We start from the raw sequence: 24,091 nt of genomic DNA on the forward strand, positions 1-24,091 counted from the left end.
ATTTTTTCTTTGTTTTGAGTACAATTTACGGTAACGCTAATGGTGCCATTTAAAGCGACAACAGGTCCTGCAATAAACAAGTCCTGCGTCGGCTATGTCGATGTGAAATAAAAGAATACAAGAGCATAAAAAAATGAAAAAATCCCTTGTGAAAAGGTCAGAGAGGAAATCTAGACTTTCAGGCCAGACTGTAGCCTGAGCTAGTCCTCTTGGGAGTGTTGGCGGCTGACACATCTCGGGCTGTGTGTAAAGATGAGATGCTAGGCTGAGATACGGGCGTTAGTAGCCAGGACGGATCTCCTACATTGTCGCACGTCGGGCTACAAAAAGTTTCAGCCAAGCTGCACCCGTTTTTAAAGAAGCCCTTGCTATATCTCTGGCAAAAACGGCAGGTTGTCTCAACCACATTGTGAAAATGATGAGATGTTTTTTCTGGATTGCTAAGTCTCCCCCATTGTCCTTCTCGTTTCCCCTTCCAGGTGGAACCCCGCGTAACCTTCCCGCCATAGAGCGGGCTAGTGAGGAGGTGAAGAAGAGAACCACGCTGTTCAGGCGGGTATGCTCCTGTTGATACATCACATGGAAGGCGTCTTTCTTGCTAGTTTGAACCGTTTTCTGACCATGTGCTTCTCTAGGTATCTGATTTCCGCTCTCTGGAACGCCTCTCCTCCTCGGTCGGCTCTATTACCATCATAGGTGGTGGATTCCTTGGAAGTGAACTGGCTTGTGCCCTGGGAAGAAGAGGTGAGATTAAAAAAAAAAAAAAAAAAGTTTGAGGTTTTCAGATGAAAGTATGACTAAACGATAAAAGGTTTGTTTTACATGATAACCTTTTTTTTTAACAGCACAGAAGTCAAATCTTGACGTTATCCAGATGTTTCCTGAAAGCGGCAATATGGGGAAGGTTCTCCCCGAGTATCTAAGTCACTGGACTACTGATAAAGTTACCAGAGGTGAGTCTTAAAGATCTGGTGGTCGGTTTATTACCGATTTTTACTTTTCTACATTTTGTTTCTTCTTGTCTTTCATGTCCTGCATAGAGGGCGTTAATGTCATATCTGATGCCGTTGTCAAGTCTGTCGCCTACAAAAGCGGGAAGCTTCATATTTCCCTAAAGGATGGAAGACAGGTAATGCATCACATGGTGAAATATCAGGTTTTAAAGTGACTTTATGTTCCAGAGTGAATGGATTCTTTATTCAGTCGCCATGACAGCACAACGAGAGAGGGGATCCGCCCTTCAGGGACAGGAAACCTACAGACATAAAAAGGGCGGTACCTCTCTCCCACGTCAGTTTGGTTTCCTGTCCCTGACAGCGGAACCTCTTTCAGACAGGCCCTGAGAAGAGGGTCGAAGTTAAGAAGACTCCCCACTCCTGGCGGCCCGGTACAGGTAGCGGGGGTCCCCTACCTCGGCCCGTCCAGGAGGCAGGAAGCACCACACGGCAGGGGCACTGCGCGGTGTAGGTGGCAGCAGGAGGAAGCAGCCTCTGACATAGGCTAGCTTCTCGGGCGTCCGCAGCGCAGAGGTACCTATGAAGAGGTGCTTGGCTACTTGGGGTCCCGGGAGTCACGCTGTTCCGGGCAGGGACGCGGCATTGGTCCGGAGGGGGTCTGCTGGCGTCCTGGTCCGCGTGTCGGCTTGGCGCCGCCGCCGCGTCCTGAAGGGGGCGTGTCCGGATGACGCGGCGAGCGGCGCGGCTGGGCATGCGCAGTAGCGTCATCTCCGGCTAATGGCGGCGCCCAGCTGCGGGAACGGTCGGGGCTTCGGGGAGGGGTAGCGCAGCGCAGCGGCGGACGATTAATGACCACCTGGGATTCCCTGCTGGCCCCCATCTGGGGGCGGTACCTTGGGGGTATTTAAGGCGGCAAGCTGGGATGATCAGAGTGCCTCACCCATTCCATAATGGAGTCGCCAGAAGGAACTATCAGCCAGCAGCAGCAGCAGGAGCCGCAGCAGCAGTCAGATAAGCCTCGTAGAAGCTCCCAGCGCCGGTCTAGTGGCAGTAGCCGCGCTGGTGGAGCTAAGGAGGCACGGATCTCTATACCAAAGTCCTCAAGCCGTAAGGATTTGCCGGCTACGAAGGACCCCCCATCTACGGTACCACTCATTACTGGACGGGGTAAGTGAGCTTCGTGAAAGTACACTTAGTGATGATTGTGTTCCCCTTGTCTTTTTTCCTCTATCAGGGGAGGAAAAGTTTGTCCAAAGCCAAACCTAGGCAGTGTGCCGAATGTGCAGAGCCGCTTCCAGATGGGCATTCGAAAAAATTATGTAAAATATGTATTCAACGTCTACTGGAGGAGGAAGCGCCTGGTCTGACCTCTACAATAAGAGAGATGGTGAGACAGGAAATTAAAGGTGCCGAGAGATCCAAGTCTCGGGGAGCAGAAGCTAAAAGATCATCCCCTTTATCTGAGGTAGATTCGGACTCGGGTGAGCTGAGCTCAGGGTCTCTTCCGTCTACTTCCTCCTCTGAGGATCAGGAGTCTACTCGAGCCTGTTTGTCCCTAGATAGGGTTAACCATCTGGTCAAAGCAGTTAACAGCACAATGGGGATAGAAGATACCCAGTCGGAATGTTCCATTCAGGATGTTATGTTCAGGGGTATTGAGCGAAAATCCCGAAGAGCCTTTCCAGTGATTGACAAAATCAAGTCGTTAATCTCAAAAGAATGGAAGAAACCAGAAAGGAAGGGGTCGCTTCCGCCAGCCTTTAAAAGAAGGTATCCCTTTGAGGAAGCGGCTTCGTCCTCATGGGATAAAGTCCCGAAGCTGGATGCAGCAGTCGCTAAGGCATGCAAAAAAACGTCTCTCCCCTTCGACGACTTGGGGAATTTGAAAGACCCGTTAGATAGGAAAGCCGACATCTTCCTTAAAGGAGCTTGGGAGACTTCAGCGGGGTCCTTGAGGCCAGCTATAGCAGCCACTTGTACCGCTCGATCCTTGATGGTATGGTTGGGTCACCTCGAAAATCAGCTCAAAGATAAAGTCCCTAGGTCGGAATTATTGTCCTCCATGCCCATAATCCAGGATGCCGCAGCCTTCCTTTCAGATGCTTCAGCAGATTCGGTCAGGTTGGCCGCCAGGTCCTCGGCATTATCCAATGCAGCCAGGAGAGCGCTATGGATAAAATGCTGGCCAGGGGACTTACAAGCTAGAACAAAATTATGTAGCATTCCTTGTGAAGGAGCTCACTTGTTCGGACCGGTCCTAGACGAGCTATTGGAAAAAGCAGGGGATAATAAAAAACGCTTTCCCTTCCTAGGAAGACCCTTCTACAGACGGGACTATAATAGAGGATGGTCCAACCGCAGAAGACCATATAGAGACTCCAACAGAGAATCTACTAGATATGACAACAGCAGAAGGAGGGGTAGAGGATTTATGTTTAATCCTTCACGAGAGGTTAAGAAACCACAATGACTAGCGGACCAGGTGGGGGGTAGGCTTTCGGCCTTCTACCCAGCCTGGGTGCGGATTACAAACAATCCATGGATTCTAGGCATTGTAGAGAAAGGCCTAACCTTTGACTTCCACCATACTCCTCGGGACAAATTTATGTTAACACCTGTTCGTTCCTCCTCTACAGAGCAGTTGGCGCTGGAGTCTGAGGTCCGGGAGCTCCAACAGAAGAATGTTCTAGTCAAAGTCCCTGCAGGCGAGGAAGGTAGGGGGTTTTATTCCCCTCTGTTCCTGGTCAAAAAACCTGATGGTTCATATCGCACCATTATTAATTTAAAAGGCCTGAATAATTTTCTGTTGATACCCTCCTTCAAAATGGAGTCGGTCAAGACAGCAATAAAATTACTCTTTCACCACTGTTTTATGGTTGTCTTAGATCTCAAAGACGCCTATTACCATGTACCAATTCATATTGATCATCAGATATTTCTTAGGGTGGCGGTTTCACTAGCTGGCACAGTAGAACACTTTCAATATCAGGCACTTCCATTCGGAGTCGCAGTTGCACCCAGGGTGTTCACAAAAATCATGGTGGAGGTTATGGCGCACTTGCATGAACAGGATATATTAATAGTCCCTTACCTGGATGATTTGCTAATTGTGGGTCATTCTGAGTCGCATTGCACAGACCAACTACAGAAAGTCATGGATGCGTTACACAAATTGGGCTGGATGGTCAATATAAAAAAATCGCGCCTTCAGCCCCGAAAAGTACAAGAATTCCTGGGATATGTTATAGACTCTAGTCAGCAGGAATGTCGCCTGCCGGACACAAAAGTTGCTAAGATTAAGCAGTTGGTCACCAGGGCAATAAATAATCCCTTAGTATCGGTCAGGAGTGCGATGTCAATCTTGGGTTCTCTTACGTCCTGCATCCCGGCAGTTCTCTGGGCACAGTTCCACACGAGGGCTTTACAGTGGGACGTGTTACACAATTCCCGTCGTCTAAGAGCTCACCTCGACAGTAAATTCACACTTTCTGCGGAGACTGTACATTCGCTTGGTTGGTGGACTCACACTTCGAATCTACACAGGGGGGTCCCTTGGATAAATCACATATCTAGAGTGTTGACTACGGACGCTAGCCCCAAGGGGTGGGGGGCTCACTTAGGGGAGGATTGGGTTCAGGGACTATGGTCTCAGTCTGAACAGGACTCTTCCTCCAACTTGAAAGAACTGTTGGCAGTAAAACATGCCTTAAATAGATTCCTTGTACCCCTACAGGGTCGACACGTCAGGCTTTTGTCAGACAATCGGGTAACTGTGGCCTACATTAATCGTCAAGGTGGCACGCGATCCAGTACATTGATGGAGGTCGCAAATCATATCTTTCAGGTGGCCGAAGTACATCTTCTCTCCCTGACGGCGCTTCATATAAAAGGAAGTATCAACACCAAAGCCGACTATCTAAGCCGCAACATGCTCAGACAGGGAGAGTGGTCGTTAAATCCAGCCATTTTCAGTCAGATCATTCATTTATGGGGTTGTCCGGAGATAGACCTTTTTGCCAACAGAGAGAACATAAAATTACACCAATTCTGCTCCCTAAATCCAAAAGACAACCCATACGCTGTGGACGCTCTGCTGATATCTTGGCACTTCAGGCTCGCGTATGCTTTTCCCCCTCTAAATCTGATTCCCCTAGTTCTGAGGAAGATTCGGGAGGACAAGGCCCGGGTAATCTTGATAGCTCCATTTTGGCCCAAGAGGGCTTGGTTTCCTTGGCTGAGGAAGATGTCTGTCTGCCAACCATGGATTCTTCCAGAGCTACCAGATCTGCTCTCCCAGGGACCAATCCTCCATCCTCAAGTAGCCAACTTACACCTAGCGGCATGGAACTTGAGAGGTCCTTACTGAGGGGGAAAGGGTTCTCTCAGAATCTGGTAAATACTCTCCTTAAAAGTAGGAAACCCTCTACAACGGGCATTTATGTGAGGGTATGGAGAAAATTTTTATCATTTTCAGGGGCTCAAATTGACCAAGAACCATGTATTAACCAGATTCTTGAATTTTTACAAAAAGGCCTGGAAATGTGCTTGGCCACAAGTACTCTTAGAGTTCAGGTGTCAGCGCTAGGAGCGTTATATAATCTTAATTTAGCCAGTAATCACTGGATTTCTAGATTCTTTAAAGCAGTCACCAGGTCTAGACCAATTATTAAACAAAGGTTAGTCCCATGGGACCTAAATTTAGTACTCTCAGCCCTAACGCTAGCCCTATTCGAGCCCATTGATACTATTCCTGTGAACATCCTGTCAATCAAAACAGCCCTGTTGGTTGCTCTCACGTCTGCTAGAAGGGTTAGTGATCTGCAGGCACTCTCCAGACATCCACCATACATGCAGGTTAGGGAGGATAGGGTCATATTGAAACCCGATCCCCTATATCTGCCTAAAGTTGCGTCTAAATTTCACAGGGTTCAGGAGGTAGTCCTACCCTCCTTTTGCTCCAACCCTGCTAACGATAAAGAGCGTAAATTCCATTGCTTAGATGTGAGGAGATGCCTCCTTAGATATATTGCAGTTTCAGATTCCTGGAAAAAAGATAACTCTTTATTTGTAGCCTATCAAGGGGTAAGGAAGGGTCTTAGAGTATCTAAAAACACTCTAGCCAGATGGATTAGGGAGGCGATCTCTCTCGCTTATACCACAGGTGGCAACGAAGTTCCAGATGGTATAAAGGCACACTCCACGCGGGCCATGGCAGCTTCCTGGGCGGAGAGGTCAGAAGTGTCAATCGAAGACATATGTAAGGCGGCCACATGGTCTTCCCCTTCTACCTTTCTTAGACACTACAGATTAGATCTGGGTAGTTCCTCAGACCTTACGTTTGGGAGAAGAGTGCTAGAAGCTATTATCCCCCCCTAAATCTTTCGTCTCTGAAAGTCTCTCGTTGTGCTGTCATGGCGACTGAATAAATACGTACGCTACTCACCTGGTAGCAGTGTTTTTTCAGGAGCCATGACAGCAACCTTAAATTCCCTACCCTATAATTTTGGATGTTTCAACACCCTGTTGGTTTTTGCGTTATATTCCATGTTCACTGGCATAATAAAATGTGTTTATATACATGCTGCATCTGTGTTACTAACCAAGGTGGTCCTCTCATGCTCTGGAAACAACTGACGTGGGAGAGAGGTACCGCCCTTTTTATGTCTGTAGGTTTCCTGTCCCTGAAGGGCGGATCCCCTCTCTCGTTGTGCTGTCATGGCTCCTGAAAAAACACTGCTACCAGGTGAGTAGCGTACGTATTTCCTAAACTCGTAGGCCCTGAGTAAGTGGGGATTGTGCCTCTAAGAGAAGGACTACATAGCTCCACCCAACTCATCCTTACCGTTTACTATTCCAAATCATCAAAATGCCACATTTCTTTTTTTGGCAATGATTCTGAAAAATGCATTTGATAGTTAATTGTCTGTTCTTGAAAGCCGCTCCCCCGCTTCTTGTCTTCTGACTCTTACCTATTGACTATTAGAGCAGCTATCTCCTTTAAATGGCCACATAAAAGTGACGGTTCGCTCATTCTTCATGTGATCGGCGGTCTGTTTACACTGCACGATTAGCCGAAACCGAGCGCTCCTAGAAACATTAATTCATGATACCCTTAAAGCCAGGCAATAGTCCGCTTTTATTTATTTGTATTCCCCAGCTATACTGTAGCTCACACCACTCTTCTTTTTTCCCACTCCTCACTTTTTCTTAGTTGTTCACTCCACTTTTAACTCTCTATGTTCCTTAAGACTGGATCTGGATCTTAGTATTCGGGCCTGTGAGACAAAATTACCTTTACATTATCCGTTAGTGTCTCCGCTGCCTTGTGTTGCTTTCTTGGAAATATTCTGAAAAGAAAAAAAAAAGTCTCTTTAGGCGAAGGCTGCACCAAAAGTGTAAGTCTTTCAATAAGAAGCTTTCGAAAATCTCAGAATACTTAGGGTTGCAGTAGCCGGACAGAGCCAAGACTGGCCTTTTGTGGCTGGTATATGTCAGTATATTACAGAAAGTCTGGATTACACTGTTCCATTCTGTGGTGTCTGGTTAGAAAAAAAAATAAAATATCGCCTGCATGGTATAAATGTTATTACCATGGAAGTCCCTGGTGACCGATCCCAGTGTAAGAAATTCTTCCCAGCCTCCATGATGTACAGTATATGCGAGCCGGGAGCTGTTCCTGATGAGGACGGTAAAATTATTGAAATAAAAACAAACACACATGTGAATAGTCCCTAAAATGGGTCTGCAGCAGTCATGGTTGGAGTTATAGTTTCACAACACCTGGAGTGATGCATGTCGCTGACTTTTCCCCAAAATTATTTGAAACTGATTATTCCACCTATCCCCCCATAACTATGTAACGTTTTTCAATTGATAGAATGGAAGCCTATATTTATTGGACTTCTGAGACCACCATTAATGTTCCACATACCCTGCACCACGTGGAGGATACCGTTCGCATGTCACCACCTACCAACCTGAGACCACCCCTTTAATTATATACATAGATACACTAATTATAACATTATTATATCCTCTTTGATACAATTTTTTTTTTCAGATTCTTGACGTTTGTGTCTTTCTTTCCTCCTCCAGGTTGAAACCGATCACATTGTGGCAGCCGTTGGTTTGGAACCGAACACCGAATTGGCAAAATCGGGCGGTTTGGAGCTGGATGGGGATTTTGGAGGGTACAGGGTTAATGCAGAACTACAGGCTCGCAACAATGTGTGGGTGGTGAGTTTAGTTTTTGGGTGATATTCATTTTATACATTTCAGATAGTGTTTTTCTCCAAAAATATTTCTAACTGTGAAAAAGTTTTTTGTTAGCCTACTTCATTGGGAGTATACAAGACTAGGTCTAATGCTTTATTATTACTGTTATTTATTATTACTATTTTTGCTATTTTTACTTTTACTTTTTTTTTAAATTTTAATGAAAAAAAAAGCATATTCAGACATATTAAAGGGCTAGCCCAGCTCTGCTCCCTTGTGCACCGAGAGGTGAGCACGGCAGGTGATGTCACACATCTGCCAGGACGGGTGTGCGTCCCAGCACGTATCGGTAGACGTGACTTCACCTGCCGGACTACCCCTTTTATAGGGGTCATATATCACTAAATGCTATTCCTCTGCTGCACATAAAGGGCAGATTCTGAGGTTATTCTGGTCAGACAGAATAAAGGAGATAGATGGTGTATGGGTTTCGCTGCGCATATCTCGCAGTTGCATCAAACTAAAGTCTGTGTCCTACAAAATAAAATAGATTTTTTTCAATTGACTTACTACAATTCAGGATCGGGCCATTTAACCCTGTTCCTGACTGCACACTTTATTTGTAGGGTTTTTGTACGGACAGTTTAGCCTCTTAATCGCTGACGGTCCTCATTCTTTCATTGTAGTTTTAAAACTGTGATCGGGAGTAGTTCTATAGCGCCCCCCAGAGACCTAAAATCTCTTGGGTCCCACCTACCAGGGTATAATATACGTGATTGCCGTTATTCAATGAATAGCAACAATCACGCAAAACAAAAAGGGTGTCCTCTACAAAAATCATTTCTCCCTTCTAACATGATATAGCTTGTCAGAGGAGAGACAAATTATGCCTCAATCACCCCTCAGTACCTCCACCATCCCCCTGGCCCTCATGCTCTCTTCACCTGGCCATCCTCTTCCTGTTCATAAAGAAAAATGGTGGGCGCATGCTGAGATCTGTTGGCTGGCAACAGCAGGGAATTTTCCTATTGATTCCAGATTTTTGATCACTGTGATACGCTCTATCACAGTGATTAAAAGTCTAGTTAGTAAATCATCTCTGTGTTATCCCTTTGCATTATTTTATTTTATAATATTTATTTAATTATTTGCCGTTGGGGTTAGGGTTGGGCTGAAGGTTAGGGTTGGGGTTAGGGTTGGGCTTAGGGTTAGGGTTGGGCTCAGGGTTAGGCTCAGGGTTAGGGTTGCCCTTAGGGCTACGGTTGTCCTTGGGGTTAGGGTTGAGCTCAGGGTTAGGGTTGCCCTTAGGGCTAGGGTTGTCCTTAGGGTTAGGGTTGGTGTTATGATCAGGTGACCTTGGAGCAGCATGAGAACTTTCACTGGAGTAGGTGGTAACTATACTGACCGCAAACCCTGATCTTATCACCGCAACTAGAAGTAGCCGTGGGGTGTGCCTAACAAAACCTAGACACCTCGACACAGCCGGAGGACTAAATACCCCTATAGATGGAAATAGGAATACTATCTTGCCTTAGAGCAGAACCCCAAAGGATAGGCAGCCCCCACAAATAATGACTGTGAGTAGTAGAGGAAAAGACACACGCAGGCAGAAAACAGGATTTAGCAAAAGAGGCCACTTCTAGCTAAATAGGAAAGGATAGGACAGGATACTAAGCGGTCAGTATTAAAATCCTTCCAAAAATATCCACAGCAGAAAATACAAAAACTCCACCACCTAACTAAAGATGTGGAGCGTATATCTGCAACTCCAGAGAATCCAACCAGACTGAGAAAACACTGACACAGTCTAAGCTGGACAATAGAAAACAAAAGAATAGCACAGAATATAAGCACACAGCATGTGTGCCACAGAAAAAGAAACAGACACTTATCTTTGCTGAATTGGCAGCTAAGCAGGAGAGGCCAGGCAGAGATCCAACACTTCCCAAGAAACTTTGACAACTGGCAAGGACTAATGAGTCCTGCAAACCTAAATACCCCAGTCAGAATTGCAATCAGCAGATACACCTGTCCAAGACTGCAGCCCAGGGACAACTGCATTACCATCTACAGCCACCGGAGGGAGCCCAAAAGCAGAATTCACAACAGGTTGGGCTCAGGGTTAGGGTTGGGCTCAGGGTTAGGGTTTGGCTCAGTTTTAGGGTTGTGCTCAGGGTTAGGGTTGTGCTCAGGGTTAGGGTTGTGCTCAGGGTTAGGGTTGTGCTCAGGGTTAGGGTTGGGCTCAGGGTTAGGGTTGGGCTCAGGGTTAGGGTTGGGCTCAGGGTTAGGGTTGGGCTCAGGGTTAGGGTTGGGCTCAGGGTTAGGGTTGGGCTCAGGATTAGGGTTGGGCTCAGGGTTAGGGTTGCCCTTAGGGCTAGGGTTGTCCTTGGGGTTATGGTTGGGATTAGGTTTGGGGTTGGGATTAGGGTTAGGGTTTTTACAAAAGTAAAAAAAAAAAATAGAAATAAGATGACTATATGACGATTAGTTTTGAGTTCAAGTGCTCGCCACTCTACTTTGCGTCTGGTCATCGGGTAAGGACAGAGTATCACGGATTCTCGAGTGTCATGCTCGAGTCCCTGCCCCGCATGTTTTGCGGCTGTTAGACACTCAAAAAAATACAGGGATTTTCCAAACTGGAGTAGCGTCACTTGCTCTCAACACTTCTGACGAGAGATTAAATATGACATCCTAATGTTACCAAATTCTGTGTTGTACCTGTGGGTTTACAATGCTTATTGCACCACTGGATAAGATTGTCGAGGGGTGTAGTTTCCAAAGTGGGGTCAGTTGTGGGGATTACTGCGCCCCTTAGGGGACGTACAAATGTGAAATGTCGCCCAAAATCTGTTTCGGACAATCTGTGTACCAAAATTCAAATGTTGCTCCTTCCGTCCAAACAGAACTTTTTTTTCATTACATGTGGGGTATCTCTGCCCTCGAACTAAAACTGGGTAACAAACTGGGGTCCACTTCTTGGTGTTGCCTCTTGTAAAAGTGAAAAAAATGGTGAAATGTAAGATTTTAGAGATCAAATTGAAATGTATTTTTTTTCATTCCACTTTGCAGTAATTCCTGTGCAGCACCTGAAGGGTTGTCAGATTTCCCAACAACAGTTTTGAAGTATTTGAGGGTTTTCTTTTTTAACATGGCCTCACTTTGGGGGAGTTTCCGATATGAAGGCCCCTCATGGTCCATTTAAATCTGAATAGGTCCCTAAAGAAACAGGTTTTGTACATTTCTTGAAAATATGAGAAGTTGCTGCTAAACTTTTAACCCCTTCATGACCCAGCCTATTTTGACCTTAAAGACCTTGCCGTTTTTTGCAATTCTGACCAGTGTCCCTTTATGAGGTAATAACGGATCCTAGCGGTTCTGAGATTGTTTTTTCGTGACATATTGGGCTTCATGTTAGTGGTAAATTTAGGTCAATAAATTCTGCGTTTATTTGTGATAAAAACGGAAATTTGGCGAAAAGTTTGAAAATTTCGCAATTTTCACATTTTGAATTTTTATTCTGTTAAACAAGAGAGTTATGTGACACAAAATAGTTAATAAATAACGTTTCCCACATGTATACTTTACATCAGCACAATTTTGGAAACAACATTTTTTTTTGCTAGGAAGTTATAAGGGTTAAAATTTGACCAGCGATTTCTCATTTTTATAACGAAATTTACAAAACCATTTTTTTTAGGGACCACCTCACATTTGAAGTCAGTTTGAGGGGTCTATATGGCTAAAAATACCCAAAAGTGACACCATTCTAAAAACTGCACCCCTCAAGGTACTCAAAACCACATTCAAGAAGTTTATTAACCCTTCAGGTGCTTCACAGCAGCAGAAGCAACATGGAAGGAAAAAATGAACATTTAACTTTTTAGTCACAAAAATTAACTTTTAGCAACAATTTTTTTATTTTCCCAATGGTAAAAGGAGAAACTGAACCACGAAAGTTGTTGTCCAATTTGTCCTGAGTACGCTGATACCTCATATGTGGGGATAAACCACTGTTTGGGCGCACGGCAGGGCTTGGAAGGGAAGGAGCGCCATTTGACTTTTTGAATGAAAAATTGGCTCCACTCTTTAGCGAACACCATGTCACGTTTGGAGAGCCCCCGTGTGCCTAAAAATTGGAGCTCCCCCACATGTGACCCCATTTTGGAAACTAGACGCCCCAAGGAACTTATCTAGATGCATAGTGAGCACTTTGAACCCCCAGGTGCTTCACAAATTGATCCGTAAAAATGAAAAAGTACTTTTTTTTTACAAAAAAATTATTTTCGCCTCAATTTTTTCATTTTCACATGGGCAATAGGATAAAATGGATCATAAAATTTGTTGGGCAATTTCTCCCGAGTACGCCGATACCTCATATGTGGGGGTAAACCACTGTTTGGACACGGCAGGGCTCGGAAGGGAAGGCGCGCCATTTGACTTTTTGAATGGAAAATTAGCTCCAATTGTTAGCGGACACCATGTCACGTTTGGAGAGCCCCTGTGTGCCTAAACATTGGAGCTCCCCCACAAGTGACCCCATTTTGGAAACTAGACCCCCCAAGGAACTTATCTAGATGCATATTGAGCACTTTAAACCCCCAGGTGCTTCACAGAAGTTTATAACGCAGAGCCATGAAAATAAAAAATAATTTTTCTTTCCTCAAAAATGATTTTTTAGCCTGGAATTTCCTATTTTCCCAAGGGTAATAGGAGAAATTGGACCCCAAATATTGTTGTCCAGTTTGTCCTGAGTATGCTGATACCCCATATGTGGGGGTAAACCACTGTTTGGGCGCACGGCAGGGCTCGGAAGGGAAGGCACGCCATTTGGCTTTTTAAATGGAAAATTAGCTCCAATCATTAGCGGACACCATGTCACGTTTGGAGAGCCCCTGTGTGCCTAAACATTGGAGATCCCCCAGAAATGACCCCATTTTGGAAACTATACCCCCAAAGGAACTAATCTAGATGTGTGGTGAGGACTTTGAACCCCCAAGTGCTTCACAGAAGTTTATAACGCAGAGCCATGAAAATAAAAAAAAAAAATATTTTCTCAAAAATGATCTTTTAGCCTGCAATTTTTTATTTTCCCAAGGGTAACAGGAGAAATTTGACCCCAAAAGTTGTTGTCCAGTTTCTCCTGAGTACGCTGATACCCCATATGTGGGGGTAAACCACTGTTTGGGCACATGCCGGGGCTCGGAAGTGAAGTAGTGACTTTTGAAATGCAGACTTTGATGGAATGGTCTGCGGGCGTCACGTTGAGTTTGCAGAGCCCCTGGTGTGCCTAAACAGTAGAAACCCCCACAAGTGACCCCATTTTAGAAACTAGACCCCCCAAGGAACTTATCTAGATATGTGGTGAGCACTTTGAACCCCCAAGTGCTTCACAGACGTTTACAACGCACAGCCGTGAAAATAAAAAATCATTTTTCTTTCCTCAAAAATGATGTTTTAGCAAGATTTTTTTTATTTTCACAAGGGTAACAGGAGAAATTGGACCCCAGTAATTGTTGCGCAGTTTGTCCTGAGTATGCTGGTACCCCATATGTGGGGGTAAACCACTGTTTGGGCACACGTCGGGGCTCGGAATTGAGGGAGCACCATTTGACTTTTTGAATACGAGATTGGCTGGAATCAATGGTGGCGCCATGTTGCGTTTGGAGACCCCTGATGTGCCTAAACAGTGGTAACCCCTCAATTCTACCTCCAACACTAACCCCAACACACCCCTAACTCTAATCCCAACTGTAGCCATAACCCTAATCACACCCCTAACCACAACCCTAATTCCAACCCTAAGGCTATGTGCCCACGTTGCGGATTCGTGTGAGATTTTTCAGCATCATTTTTGAAAAATCCGCGGGTAAAAGGCACTGCGTTTTACCTGCGGATTTCACCTGCGGATTCCTATTGAGGAACAGGTGTAAAACGCTGCGGAATCCGCACAAAGAATTGACATGCTGCGGAAAATACAACGCAACATTTCCGCGCGGTATTTTCCGCACCATGGGCACAGCGGATTTGGTTTTCCATAGGTTTACATGGTACTGTAAACCTGATGGAACACTGCAGCGAATCCGCAGCTGCCAATCCGCTGCAGATCCGCAGCCAAATCCGCACCGTGTGCACATAGCCTAATTCTAAAGGTATGTGCACACGCTGCGGAAAACGCTGCGGATCCGCAGCAGTTTCCCATGAGTTTACAGTTCAATGTAAACCTATGGGAAACAAAAATCGCTGTACACATGCTGCGGAAAAACTGCACGGAAACGCAGCGGTTTACATTCCGCAGCATGTCACTTCTTTGTGCGGATTCCGCAGCGGTTTTACAACTGCTCAAATAGAAAATCGCAGTTGTAAAACCGCAGTGAAATGCTCAGAAAAAAACGCACATGTGTGCACATACCGAAACCCTAACCCTACCCCTAACCCTACCCCTAACCCTACCCCTAACCCTAACCCTAATCCTACCCCTACCCCTAGCCCTAACCCTACCCCTAACCCTAACCCTAATCTAACATTAGTGGGAAAAAAAAAATTCTTTATTTTTTTATTGTCCCTACCTATGGGGGTGACAAAGGAGGGGGGGGTCATTTATTATTTTTTTTATTTTGATCACTGAGATTATATCTCAGTGATCAAAATGCACTTTGGAACGAATCTGCCGGCCGGCATGCGCCCGCCATTTTGGAAGATGGCGGCGCCCAGGGAGAAGACGGACGGACCCCGGCAGGATCGGTAAGTATGATGGGGTGGGGGGGAGCACGGGGGGGGGGGGGGATCGGAGCACGGGGGGTGGAACGGAGCACGGGGGAGGTGGATCGGAGTGCAGGGGGGGTGATTGGAGCACGGGGAGGGTGATTGGAGCACGGGGAGGGTGATTGGAGCACGGGGGGAGCGGACACGAGCACGGGGGGAGCGGAGCACAGGACGGAGGGGAGCCGGAGCAGTGTACCGGACAGATCGGAGGGCTGGGGGGGCGGTCGGTGAGGTGGGGTGGGGGCACATTAGTGTTTCCAGCCATGGCCGATGATATTTCAGCATCGGCCATGGCTGGATTGTAATATTTCACCAGTTATAATAGGTGAAATATTACAAATCGCTCTGATTGGCAGTTTCACTTTCAACAGCCAATCAGAGCGATCGTAGCCACGGGGCGGTGAAGCCACCCCCCCTGGGCTGTACTACCACTCCTCCTGTCCCTGCAGATCGGGTGAAATGGGAGTTAACCCTTTCACCCGATCTGCAGGGACGCGATCTTTCCATGACGCCACATAGGCGTCATGGGTCGGATTGGCCCTACCTATGGGGGTGACAAAGGAGGGGGGGGTCATTTATTATTTTTTTTATTTTGATCACTGAGATTACATCTCAGTGATCAAAATGCACTTTGGAACGAATCTGCCGGCCGGCATGCGCCCGCCATTTTGGAAGATGGCGGCGCCCAGGGAGAAGACGGACGGACCCCGGCAGGATCGGTAAGTATGATGGGGTGGGGGGGAGCACGGGGGGGGGGGGGGATCGGAGCATGGGGAGGTGGAACGGAGCACGGGGGGTGGAACGGAGCACGGGGGAGGTGGATCGGAGTGCAGGGGGGGTGATTGGAGCACGGGGAGGGTGATTGGAGCACGGGGGGAGCGGACACGAGCACGGGGGGAGTGGAGCACAGGATGGAGGGGAGCCGGAGCAGTGTACCGGACAGATCGGAGGGCTGGGGGGGCGGTCGGTGAGGTGGGGTGTGGGCACATTAGTGTTTCCAGCCATGGCCGATGATATTTCAGCATCGGCCATGGCTGGATTGTAATATTTCACCAGTTATAATAGGTGAAATATTACAAATCGCTCTGATTGGCAGTTTCACTTTCAACAGCCAATCAGAGCGATCGTAGCCACGGGGCGGTGAAGCCACCCCCCCTGGGCTGTACTACCACTCCTCCTGTCCCTGCAGATCGGGTGAAATGGGAGTTAACCCTTTCACCCGATCTGCAGGGACGCGATCTTTCCATGACGCCACATAGGCGTCATGGGTCGGATTGGCACCGACTTTCATGACGCCTACGTGGCGTCATGGGTCGGGAAGGGGTTAAAGGGAACCTGTCTGGTCCCCTGGTGCCCCCAGAACCACCAGCAGTTGTCTGTATATGTAAATTCCCTAGTGTCCCAGACTAGTCGGCTTGCTCTTGCACCCGCTCTACACCCCGCAGTCCTATGATCGCTGGGTCCAGAGAAGGATGTGCTTTCTATTGTGTCCACAGCTCTTGTTCAGGTGGGCAGAAATGGTAATGAACCCTCTCTGCCTTCTGTTTAGGAAGTTTGGCTGTGACTGATAGCCGGCGTCCCGTTCCCGCTACACTATGGAGTGATAGGTTAGGACATTACTGCAGGGTACACGGCAGACCACCCAAATGTCTTAAGGCAGCTGGGGTGCATTTATACTGCACGATTATCATGCAGTTAGCGCCGCTAGCAACACTCATTTTATGATCGTTCAGTGTAAACAGGCTCCGATCACCGGCCGATTGAGCGAAACACTCACTGGCTGCAATGGTATTTTGGTCTGGACAAAAGATGATTGTTCTCGGCAGCGCATTGTGTGGTGTAAACAGGACCTGTGCTGCCGAGAACAATCTATTACTGATTTTTCATGGATCATCTCCTGCGCATCTCAAGCAGATGTGACCTGTCTACACAGACTATCACACCACCGTGTCCCTACGTTTTTTTCCAGAGCTTCAGATGGAGCCACAAACATGTGGCCCCAACATAATGTGAGCGTAGCCTAAAACAGACAGATCAGGAGAGCAAACAGATCCTCTGATTCCTTATTGAAAAGAAAAGAGCCTTTACTGTACAATGATGAATGACTATAGATTAGTGTTGAGCGGGCATGCAATGTGAACACACCTGAGCATGCTCAGATACGTCTATATACGAGCATGCTCAGATACATCTATATACGAGCATGCTCAGATACGTCTATATACGAGCATGCTCAGATACGTCTATATACGAGCATGCTCAGATACGTCTATATACGAGCATGCTCAGATACGTCTATATACGAGCATGCTCAGATACGCCTATATACGAGCATGCTCAGATACGTCTATATACGAGCATGCTCAGATACGTCTATATACAAGCATGCTCGGATACGTCTATATACAAGCATGCTCGGATACGTCTATATACGAGCATGCTCGGATACGTCTACATACGAGCATGCTCAGATATGTCTACATATGAGCATGCTCAGATACGTCTATATACGAGCATGCTCAGACACGACTATGTACGAGCATGCTCAGATACGGCTATATACGAGCATGCTGAGATACGTCTATATACGAGTATGCTCAGACACGACTATGTAGGAGCATGCTGAGATACGGCTATATACGAGCATGCTCAGACACTGCTATATACGAGCGTGCTCAGACACTGCTATGTACGAGCATGCTCAGACACGGCTATGTGCGAGCATGCTGAGATACGGCTATATATACGAGCATGCTTAGATTCTGCTATATACGAGTATGCTCAGACACGACTATGTACGAGCATGCTCAGACACGACTATATACGAGCATGATGAGATACGGCTATATACGAGCATGCTCAGACACTGCTATATACGAGCATGCTCAGATACTGCTATATACGAGCGTGCTCAGACACTGCTATATACGAGCATGCTCAGACACTGCTATATACGAGCATGCTCAGACACTGCTATATACGAGCATGCTCCGATATGGCTATATATGAGCATGTACCAAAAAAGGTTGCACTCTATCGTGCCAAAACACGTCAAATATGAAATACATGAAATATGAATAGCAAAATTGCTTTTTGAACATTAGGAAAAAAAATTTTGAGACGCTTAGCACAGAATTTTGCACAGAAATCGCCAAGGTGGTCTCACCTTGACGATGGTTGATGGGCTCACACTATTTGGCCAAATTCTGTGCTAAGCGTCTCAAATTTTTTTTTCCTATTGTTCAAAAAGCAATTTTGCTATTCATATTTCATGTATTTCATATTTGACGTGTTTTGGCACGATAGAGTGCAACCTTTTTTTGTATATTCTATATGGAGGTAGCTGCTCCTGGTATGCACCTATTCACACTAGTTTGGATGTGCCAGTCTTTTTTTCTGTCATATATACGAGCATGTTCAGACACTGCTATATACGAGCATGCTCAGATACGGCTATATACGAGCATGCTCAGATACGGCTATGTACGAGCATGCTCAGACACGGCTATGTGCGAGCATGCTGAGATACGGCTATATACGAGCATGCTTAGATTCTGCTATATACGAGCATGCTGAGATACGGCTATATACGAGCATGCTTAGATTCTGCTATATACGAGCGTGCTCAGACACTGCTATATACGAGCGTGCTCAGATATGGCTATGTACGAGCATGCTCGCTCAACCCTGTTATATATGTGCTGTGTATTATACACGTCGACCTCCTTGTTAGTGTTTTGTGCTCTTCTAGGCGGGGGACGCGGCCTGCTTCTATGACATTAAGCTTGGCAGGAGGCGGGTGGAGCACCACGATCACGCCGTAGTGAGTGGACGTCTCGCAGGAGAAAACATGACCGGAGCTGCTAAACCTTACTGGCACCAATCCATGTTCTGGTGAGTGGCGACAAAGAGGAAACGTGTTCAGGAGGAGATAGCCGCTGTCCGCGGGGCACCGCAGTGAGGCAGCATTTTTGTTGTTACTATTTTTGTTGTTACATTTTCTTATTAATGAGTTTTGGATGATCTGGAGGAGGGAAGGGCTTGGCAATATATAACAGTTATAGGCTGCATGTAATGTCGGGGCAGATCTGCTGCACATTTATACTGATATTTTTTTATCATGTTCGTCCTTGGTTTGGAGCTGTTCATATTTGGCCCCTCATTCATGGTGAACATTAGTGGGCCGTTACATGGATCACAAGTTCCAGACTCTGCATTTTTATCCAGAAACAAAGATTTTATTTTTATTTTGTAATGTTTTGTACTACATGATATAATCCAATAAAGTGTAATCTTGAGATTTGCCTTCTTCAGGAGCGACCTGGGTCCTGACGTCGGCTATGAAGCCATCGGCATTGTTGACAGCGCACTTCCTACGGTCGGAGTGTTCGCCAAAGCGACCGAGAAAGACACCCCGAAAAGAGCCGCAGAGGAAAGCGGTGAGGAAGTGATGAGAGACCAATAATGAGCACAGTATAGTCAATCCATTAATCCATCGCCTTCGCTGACAACTTTACATTTCTTATTTTTCAAAATAATGGCTGAAATGGAAAAAAAAATGCAATTCCGCTGCTTTGTTTTTTTTACGGCGCCTATTGTGTGGTAACCGTGATTCTCCAGGTCACAACAATTTCAGTTTTGTTTTGTTTTTTTCTTTTTTAGACTTTTAAAATAAAATTTTTTGCTTAATTTTTTTTAAATCTCCTTAGAGCACTTATGTTATATACTGCAGCGCCCAAGTATTTGTGTTAGAGTGAAAACCTCATTGGTGTGCGCTCATTGTGTACGCCAGGTTGGCTGCTTTCATTCCCCCCTCTAAAAATTGCAGATGGCAGACCGGGCGATCCATAAAGGCTATAAATTCTGCTAAAAATATAGTAAAATCTTTTCAATCTGCCAGCTATATCCCATGTAACTAGTGATTATAATAAGTGGCTGTCACTATATGATATAGGCACTGGGATCCGCTCCGAGAGTGATGACCAAGGTGCGGTGCAACCAGTGAGCGCCGCCGCTGCAGCTGCTCCTTCGCTTCCCTCTCCGGCACAGCAGGGTGATTCTTACGGAAAGGGAGTTGTCTTCTACCTACGAGATAATGTGGTGGTAGGCATCGTGCTGTGGAACGTCTTCAACCGCATGCCGATCGCACGCAAGGTATGGCTGAAAGCAGTTGGAGGGTTTTCTTTTCTTTTGTCTGTCATTCGGGAACAATGGATATAAAATTTTAGAATTTTGTTTTATTTTTGTTTATTTTGCAATAAAGAAAAATGCCAAAAAAATAATCAATTAGACTGATAAAACACAAAGTAATTCTCACTTTCTTTCAGGGTCCGCATCAATGTTATTACTTTACACAGTATCACACCAAACCCTCAACCTCCGCCATATATCTAGGAGCATTCACACACACTCTGATTTTTAGGGATCCTGTTTTCGGACTCTGGTTCTGTTTTAACAAGGGTTCTGTATCTTTGTACAAGGCTGCTCTGACATGTTTGTCTATACATACCGTTTCTCACTATGACACAATTAAGCCACACTTTAAGCTGTTTTCTTTTTCTCATGGGCCCTCACTTGATGACCCCCAACTCTAGCTTACTTCACCCTTTCCAGTTCAGTCCAGGACTGCACAATAAGCCTAGAGGACAGCAAGAACTGACTGACTAGATAACAGCCGCCAAGGGATGTTCCTTATTTGCCCCTTGGTTTAATCCAGTTTTTCCCAATCTCCAGTCCTCACGGGGTCATGTTTTCAGGATTTCCTCAGTATTGCTCAAGTAGTGGAAGTATCTTCAAGGCATCAGGAATTGTCTCACCTGTGCAACACTATGGAAATCCTGAAAACATGACCCATGGGGTCCGTGAGGACTGGAGTTTGAGAAACACTGGTTTAATCAAACCTCCTTAAACGACCACTGGTTTCCTCAAGGGGGAATATTTGCCACAACCTGATCAGACTTTGTTTAAAATTAATGCGTGAGACAACCTACTAGAAATATCTGCCAGCCCCGCTCAAGCATCAACCCCCACAGCATACCAGGAGGCCAACCGATTCCATCACCAAACCATTAGCAATCCCCTAGCTCACCAGCTACTCCATGAATTGTGCTGTAACACGAAATCAAGTCAATGGGGAACAAACATTAAAGTTGACGAATGTACCTAATGTTAGAGACAATCACTTGTTCTCTACTGCCTTGATTTCATATCTTCTGCCTGAAAGCAGAGAAGGAAAAACGTACTCATCCCTAGAGATCTGTTACTGCCTAATTTCATGCTCTCGTAAAATGGCTCCAAAAATCCTCGTAGGAGCTTTTCACTACCCCGTGGTGGCACAGCGTGTCCCCTTCGCTTCACTGGCCATTACTAGTCTTTTCCTAACCCCTTACATAATTTATGTGCTTCCTGCAAATGTCCACCAGAATATTATTTCTTTTTGGAGCCACCCTCCAGTATTCCTACAACACTCAAGCCCTATATACACAGTGCAGCATGACATAGGTACATGGGGTAGTCACATTCTGCCCACGTATTCTTTTTTTGTTAATACTCCTTGCATACGGAGGAAGGTAGGAACAGTACGTTCACTGCTTATACAGGTATCTCATTACTTAGTTGGACGCCCATTTTCAGCATTTGTAGTGTTCATATAGACCTCTTGATCCGCCATCTATCTTCATTGTGTGTCTTTGTGATTTACCTTTACAGATAATTAAGGATGGCGAGCGTCATGCCGACCTGAATGAAGTAGCCAAACTCTTTAACATCCACGAGGAATAAATGGTTTGATGAATGTTAAGAAAAAAAATCAAGCTGATAAAAAAAAGGAATGGAACTCATTGCGCCTTTCGACATTTCAGTCTGGTCACATCAGACATTATCTTGATTTCTGTAGAACATCACGTCTAGCCAATGTATAGACCGAAGGAGCAAATCTGCCCATGTGCAATACACCGTGATAAACATGATGGCTGTAAATGTTTTCATGTCTGATCGATCTTTTCTGTGGTTAAAGTAAAGAAATCTGAAAATTGTTCTTGTTTGAGGACTGTATAAAATATGAATCATTTGTAATAAAGGTTTTGGAAATTTATCTACAAGATGCAAATGGTTTCTTTTGTGTGAGTGAAATGTGGAAATCTAAAGGTACCGTTACACTAAACGATTTACCAACGATCACGACCAGCGATACGACCTGGCCGTGATCGTTGGTAAGTCGTTGTGTGGTCGCTGGGGAGCTGTCACACAGACAGCTCTCTCCAGCGACCAACGATCAGGGGAACAACTTCGGCATCGTTGAAACTGTCTTCAACAATGCCGAAGTCCCCGGGTAACCAGGGTAAACATCGGGTTACTAAGTGCAGGGCCGCGCTTAGTAACCCGATATTTACCCTGGTTACCATTGTAAAAAAAAAAAAACACTACATACTCATATTCTGATGTCTGTTATGTCCCCCGCCGTCAGCTTCCCTGCACTGTGTAATAAGCGCCGGCCGTAAAGCAGAGTGGTGACGTCACCGCTGTGCTCTGCTTTACGGCCGGCGCTGACACAGTCAGTGCAGGGAAGCTGACGGCGGGGGACTTGACAGACATCAGAATGTGAGTATGTAGTTTTTTTTTGTTTTTTTTTAACTTTTACAATGGTAACCAGGCTAAATATCGGGTTACTAAGCGCGGCCCTGCACTTAGTAACCCAATGTTTACCCTGGTTACAGGTGAACACATCGCTAGATCGGTGTCACACACGCTGATCTCGCGATGACAGCGGGTGATCAGCGACCAAAAAAAGGTCCTGATCATTCCCCACGACCAACGATCTCCCAGCAGGGGCCTGATCGTTGGTCGCTGTCACACATAAAGATATCGTTAAGGGGATCGTTGCTACGTCACAAAAAGCGTGACGTTGCAACGATATCGTTAACGAAATCTTTATGTGTGAAGGTACCTTAAGATCCTGGCTGTTATTTCGGGCTTTAGTCGCAGCCAAAAAAAGTACAGAAACTGCTCACCGGGATGATCAAGGAGTAACGGGACCACGTTACAGTTTGCAGAAGACGTCGACCCTCCTTCATTCCACTAGTAACATACAAATCACAGAATCCATCCGCCCGAAATTCACGCACTTGGTGCTTTTAGCCACAGCCGAGCGTTACCTTTCACCTCCTGGAGGCTAATTATATTGGAACTACATGTGCAACAAAGAATAATGACAATGAATTAGGCATAAAATACCAAAGCTTGGATTGATGCCATGCTTGTTGTTTGTCAGATCTATAATGCGTTACTTAATACAGGTAAGTATCATGTTTTGGAATCGGTGTGGATTCTTTGGATTTTCAATGTGGTCTATAATTTTTATTTGAGTGCTGGAGCTTCTTGTCTTGAGGCTTGGACTCCTTTTTTTTTTTTTTTTTAAACAATCACCCCCTGATATGCCTCTGGAAACTTGTAGAGATGTTTAAGATTAACAGTGGCTTTCAATTGGTCTTTATCACCATTTAACACTAAAGCAAATCTTGCTCTGATCGAGATGACAGCTCAGTAAAACAAAAAGCCTATTTGTGGCAGACATTTTTGCAAAATCGTATGTATGCCATCAAGCATGCAAGGCAAGTGAAAAGATTCACGTGCCTTGTACTGTATTAGATTTTATTAGGGTGGGGGGGGGGTGTTAAATTCCATGATTCGGAGATCTAAATAACTACTTTTCTATTATAGCCATAGTGTTGGCTGTCTGCACATGCTACAAGGGATGGTCATTTCAAACTAGGAAAGTCAGGTAGGACAGAGTTAAATCCTAGCTCTGCAGCTCTTGATTAGATGCGCCTGGCTAGCCTTTACTATGAACCAGGACATGTGTTCACTTCAGTGCTCTGTATGCTGGGGATGCTGAGCTGGAGGTGCTTAGTACCAGCCAAAATGTGAGCTGTACCTGGGAGGAAGACGAGACCTCCGGGGTTGGCAGTCGCAGCCAGAATCTGATAGGAAGTGGACTCTTCCTTCTGAATGAGCTATTTATTTGCTGTGATGCCTTTATCCCTTTAATGACCGCCAATATGCATTAAATCGGTGGCCGTTAAGGGGCCTTATTCCCTCATTGCCCTTTTAAAACGTCGGTCTAGAATAAGGTTATAGTGCCCCCTAGCATCTGAAATCTC

The 24,091-nt window shown here is 45.7% G+C and overlaps 1 protein-coding gene across 3 annotated transcripts in view; it reads left to right on the top strand.

The window, feature by feature from the left end:
• Positions 1–22,026, top strand: part of AIFM1 (apoptosis inducing factor mitochondria associated 1) — a 34,972-nt gene extending 12,946 nt beyond the window's left edge. For all 3 annotated transcript variants that reach the window (XM_069748567.1, XM_069748568.1, XM_069748569.1), the window contains 9 exons: positions 480–556; positions 636–744; positions 846–953; positions 1,041–1,129; positions 8,052–8,192; positions 18,685–18,827; positions 19,248–19,372; positions 19,888–20,087; positions 21,642–22,026. In XM_069748567.1, the coding sequence (XP_069604668.1) occupies positions 480–556; positions 636–744; positions 846–953; positions 1,041–1,129; positions 8,052–8,192; positions 18,685–18,827; positions 19,248–19,372; positions 19,888–20,087; positions 21,642–21,713 (1,064 nt within the window). In that variant the 3' untranslated portion in view covers positions 21,714–22,026. The remainder of the gene's footprint in view (positions 1–479; positions 557–635; positions 745–845; positions 954–1,040; positions 1,130–8,051; positions 8,193–18,684; positions 18,828–19,247; positions 19,373–19,887; positions 20,088–21,641) is intronic.
• Positions 22,027–24,091: the final 2,065 nt, after the last annotated feature.

The sequence above is a fragment of the Ranitomeya imitator genome, chromosome 2 (assembly GCF_032444005.1).
Source record: "Ranitomeya imitator isolate aRanImi1 chromosome 2, aRanImi1.pri, whole genome shotgun sequence".
Classification (NCBI taxonomy): Eukaryota; Metazoa; Chordata; class Amphibia; order Anura; family Dendrobatidae; genus Ranitomeya; species Ranitomeya imitator.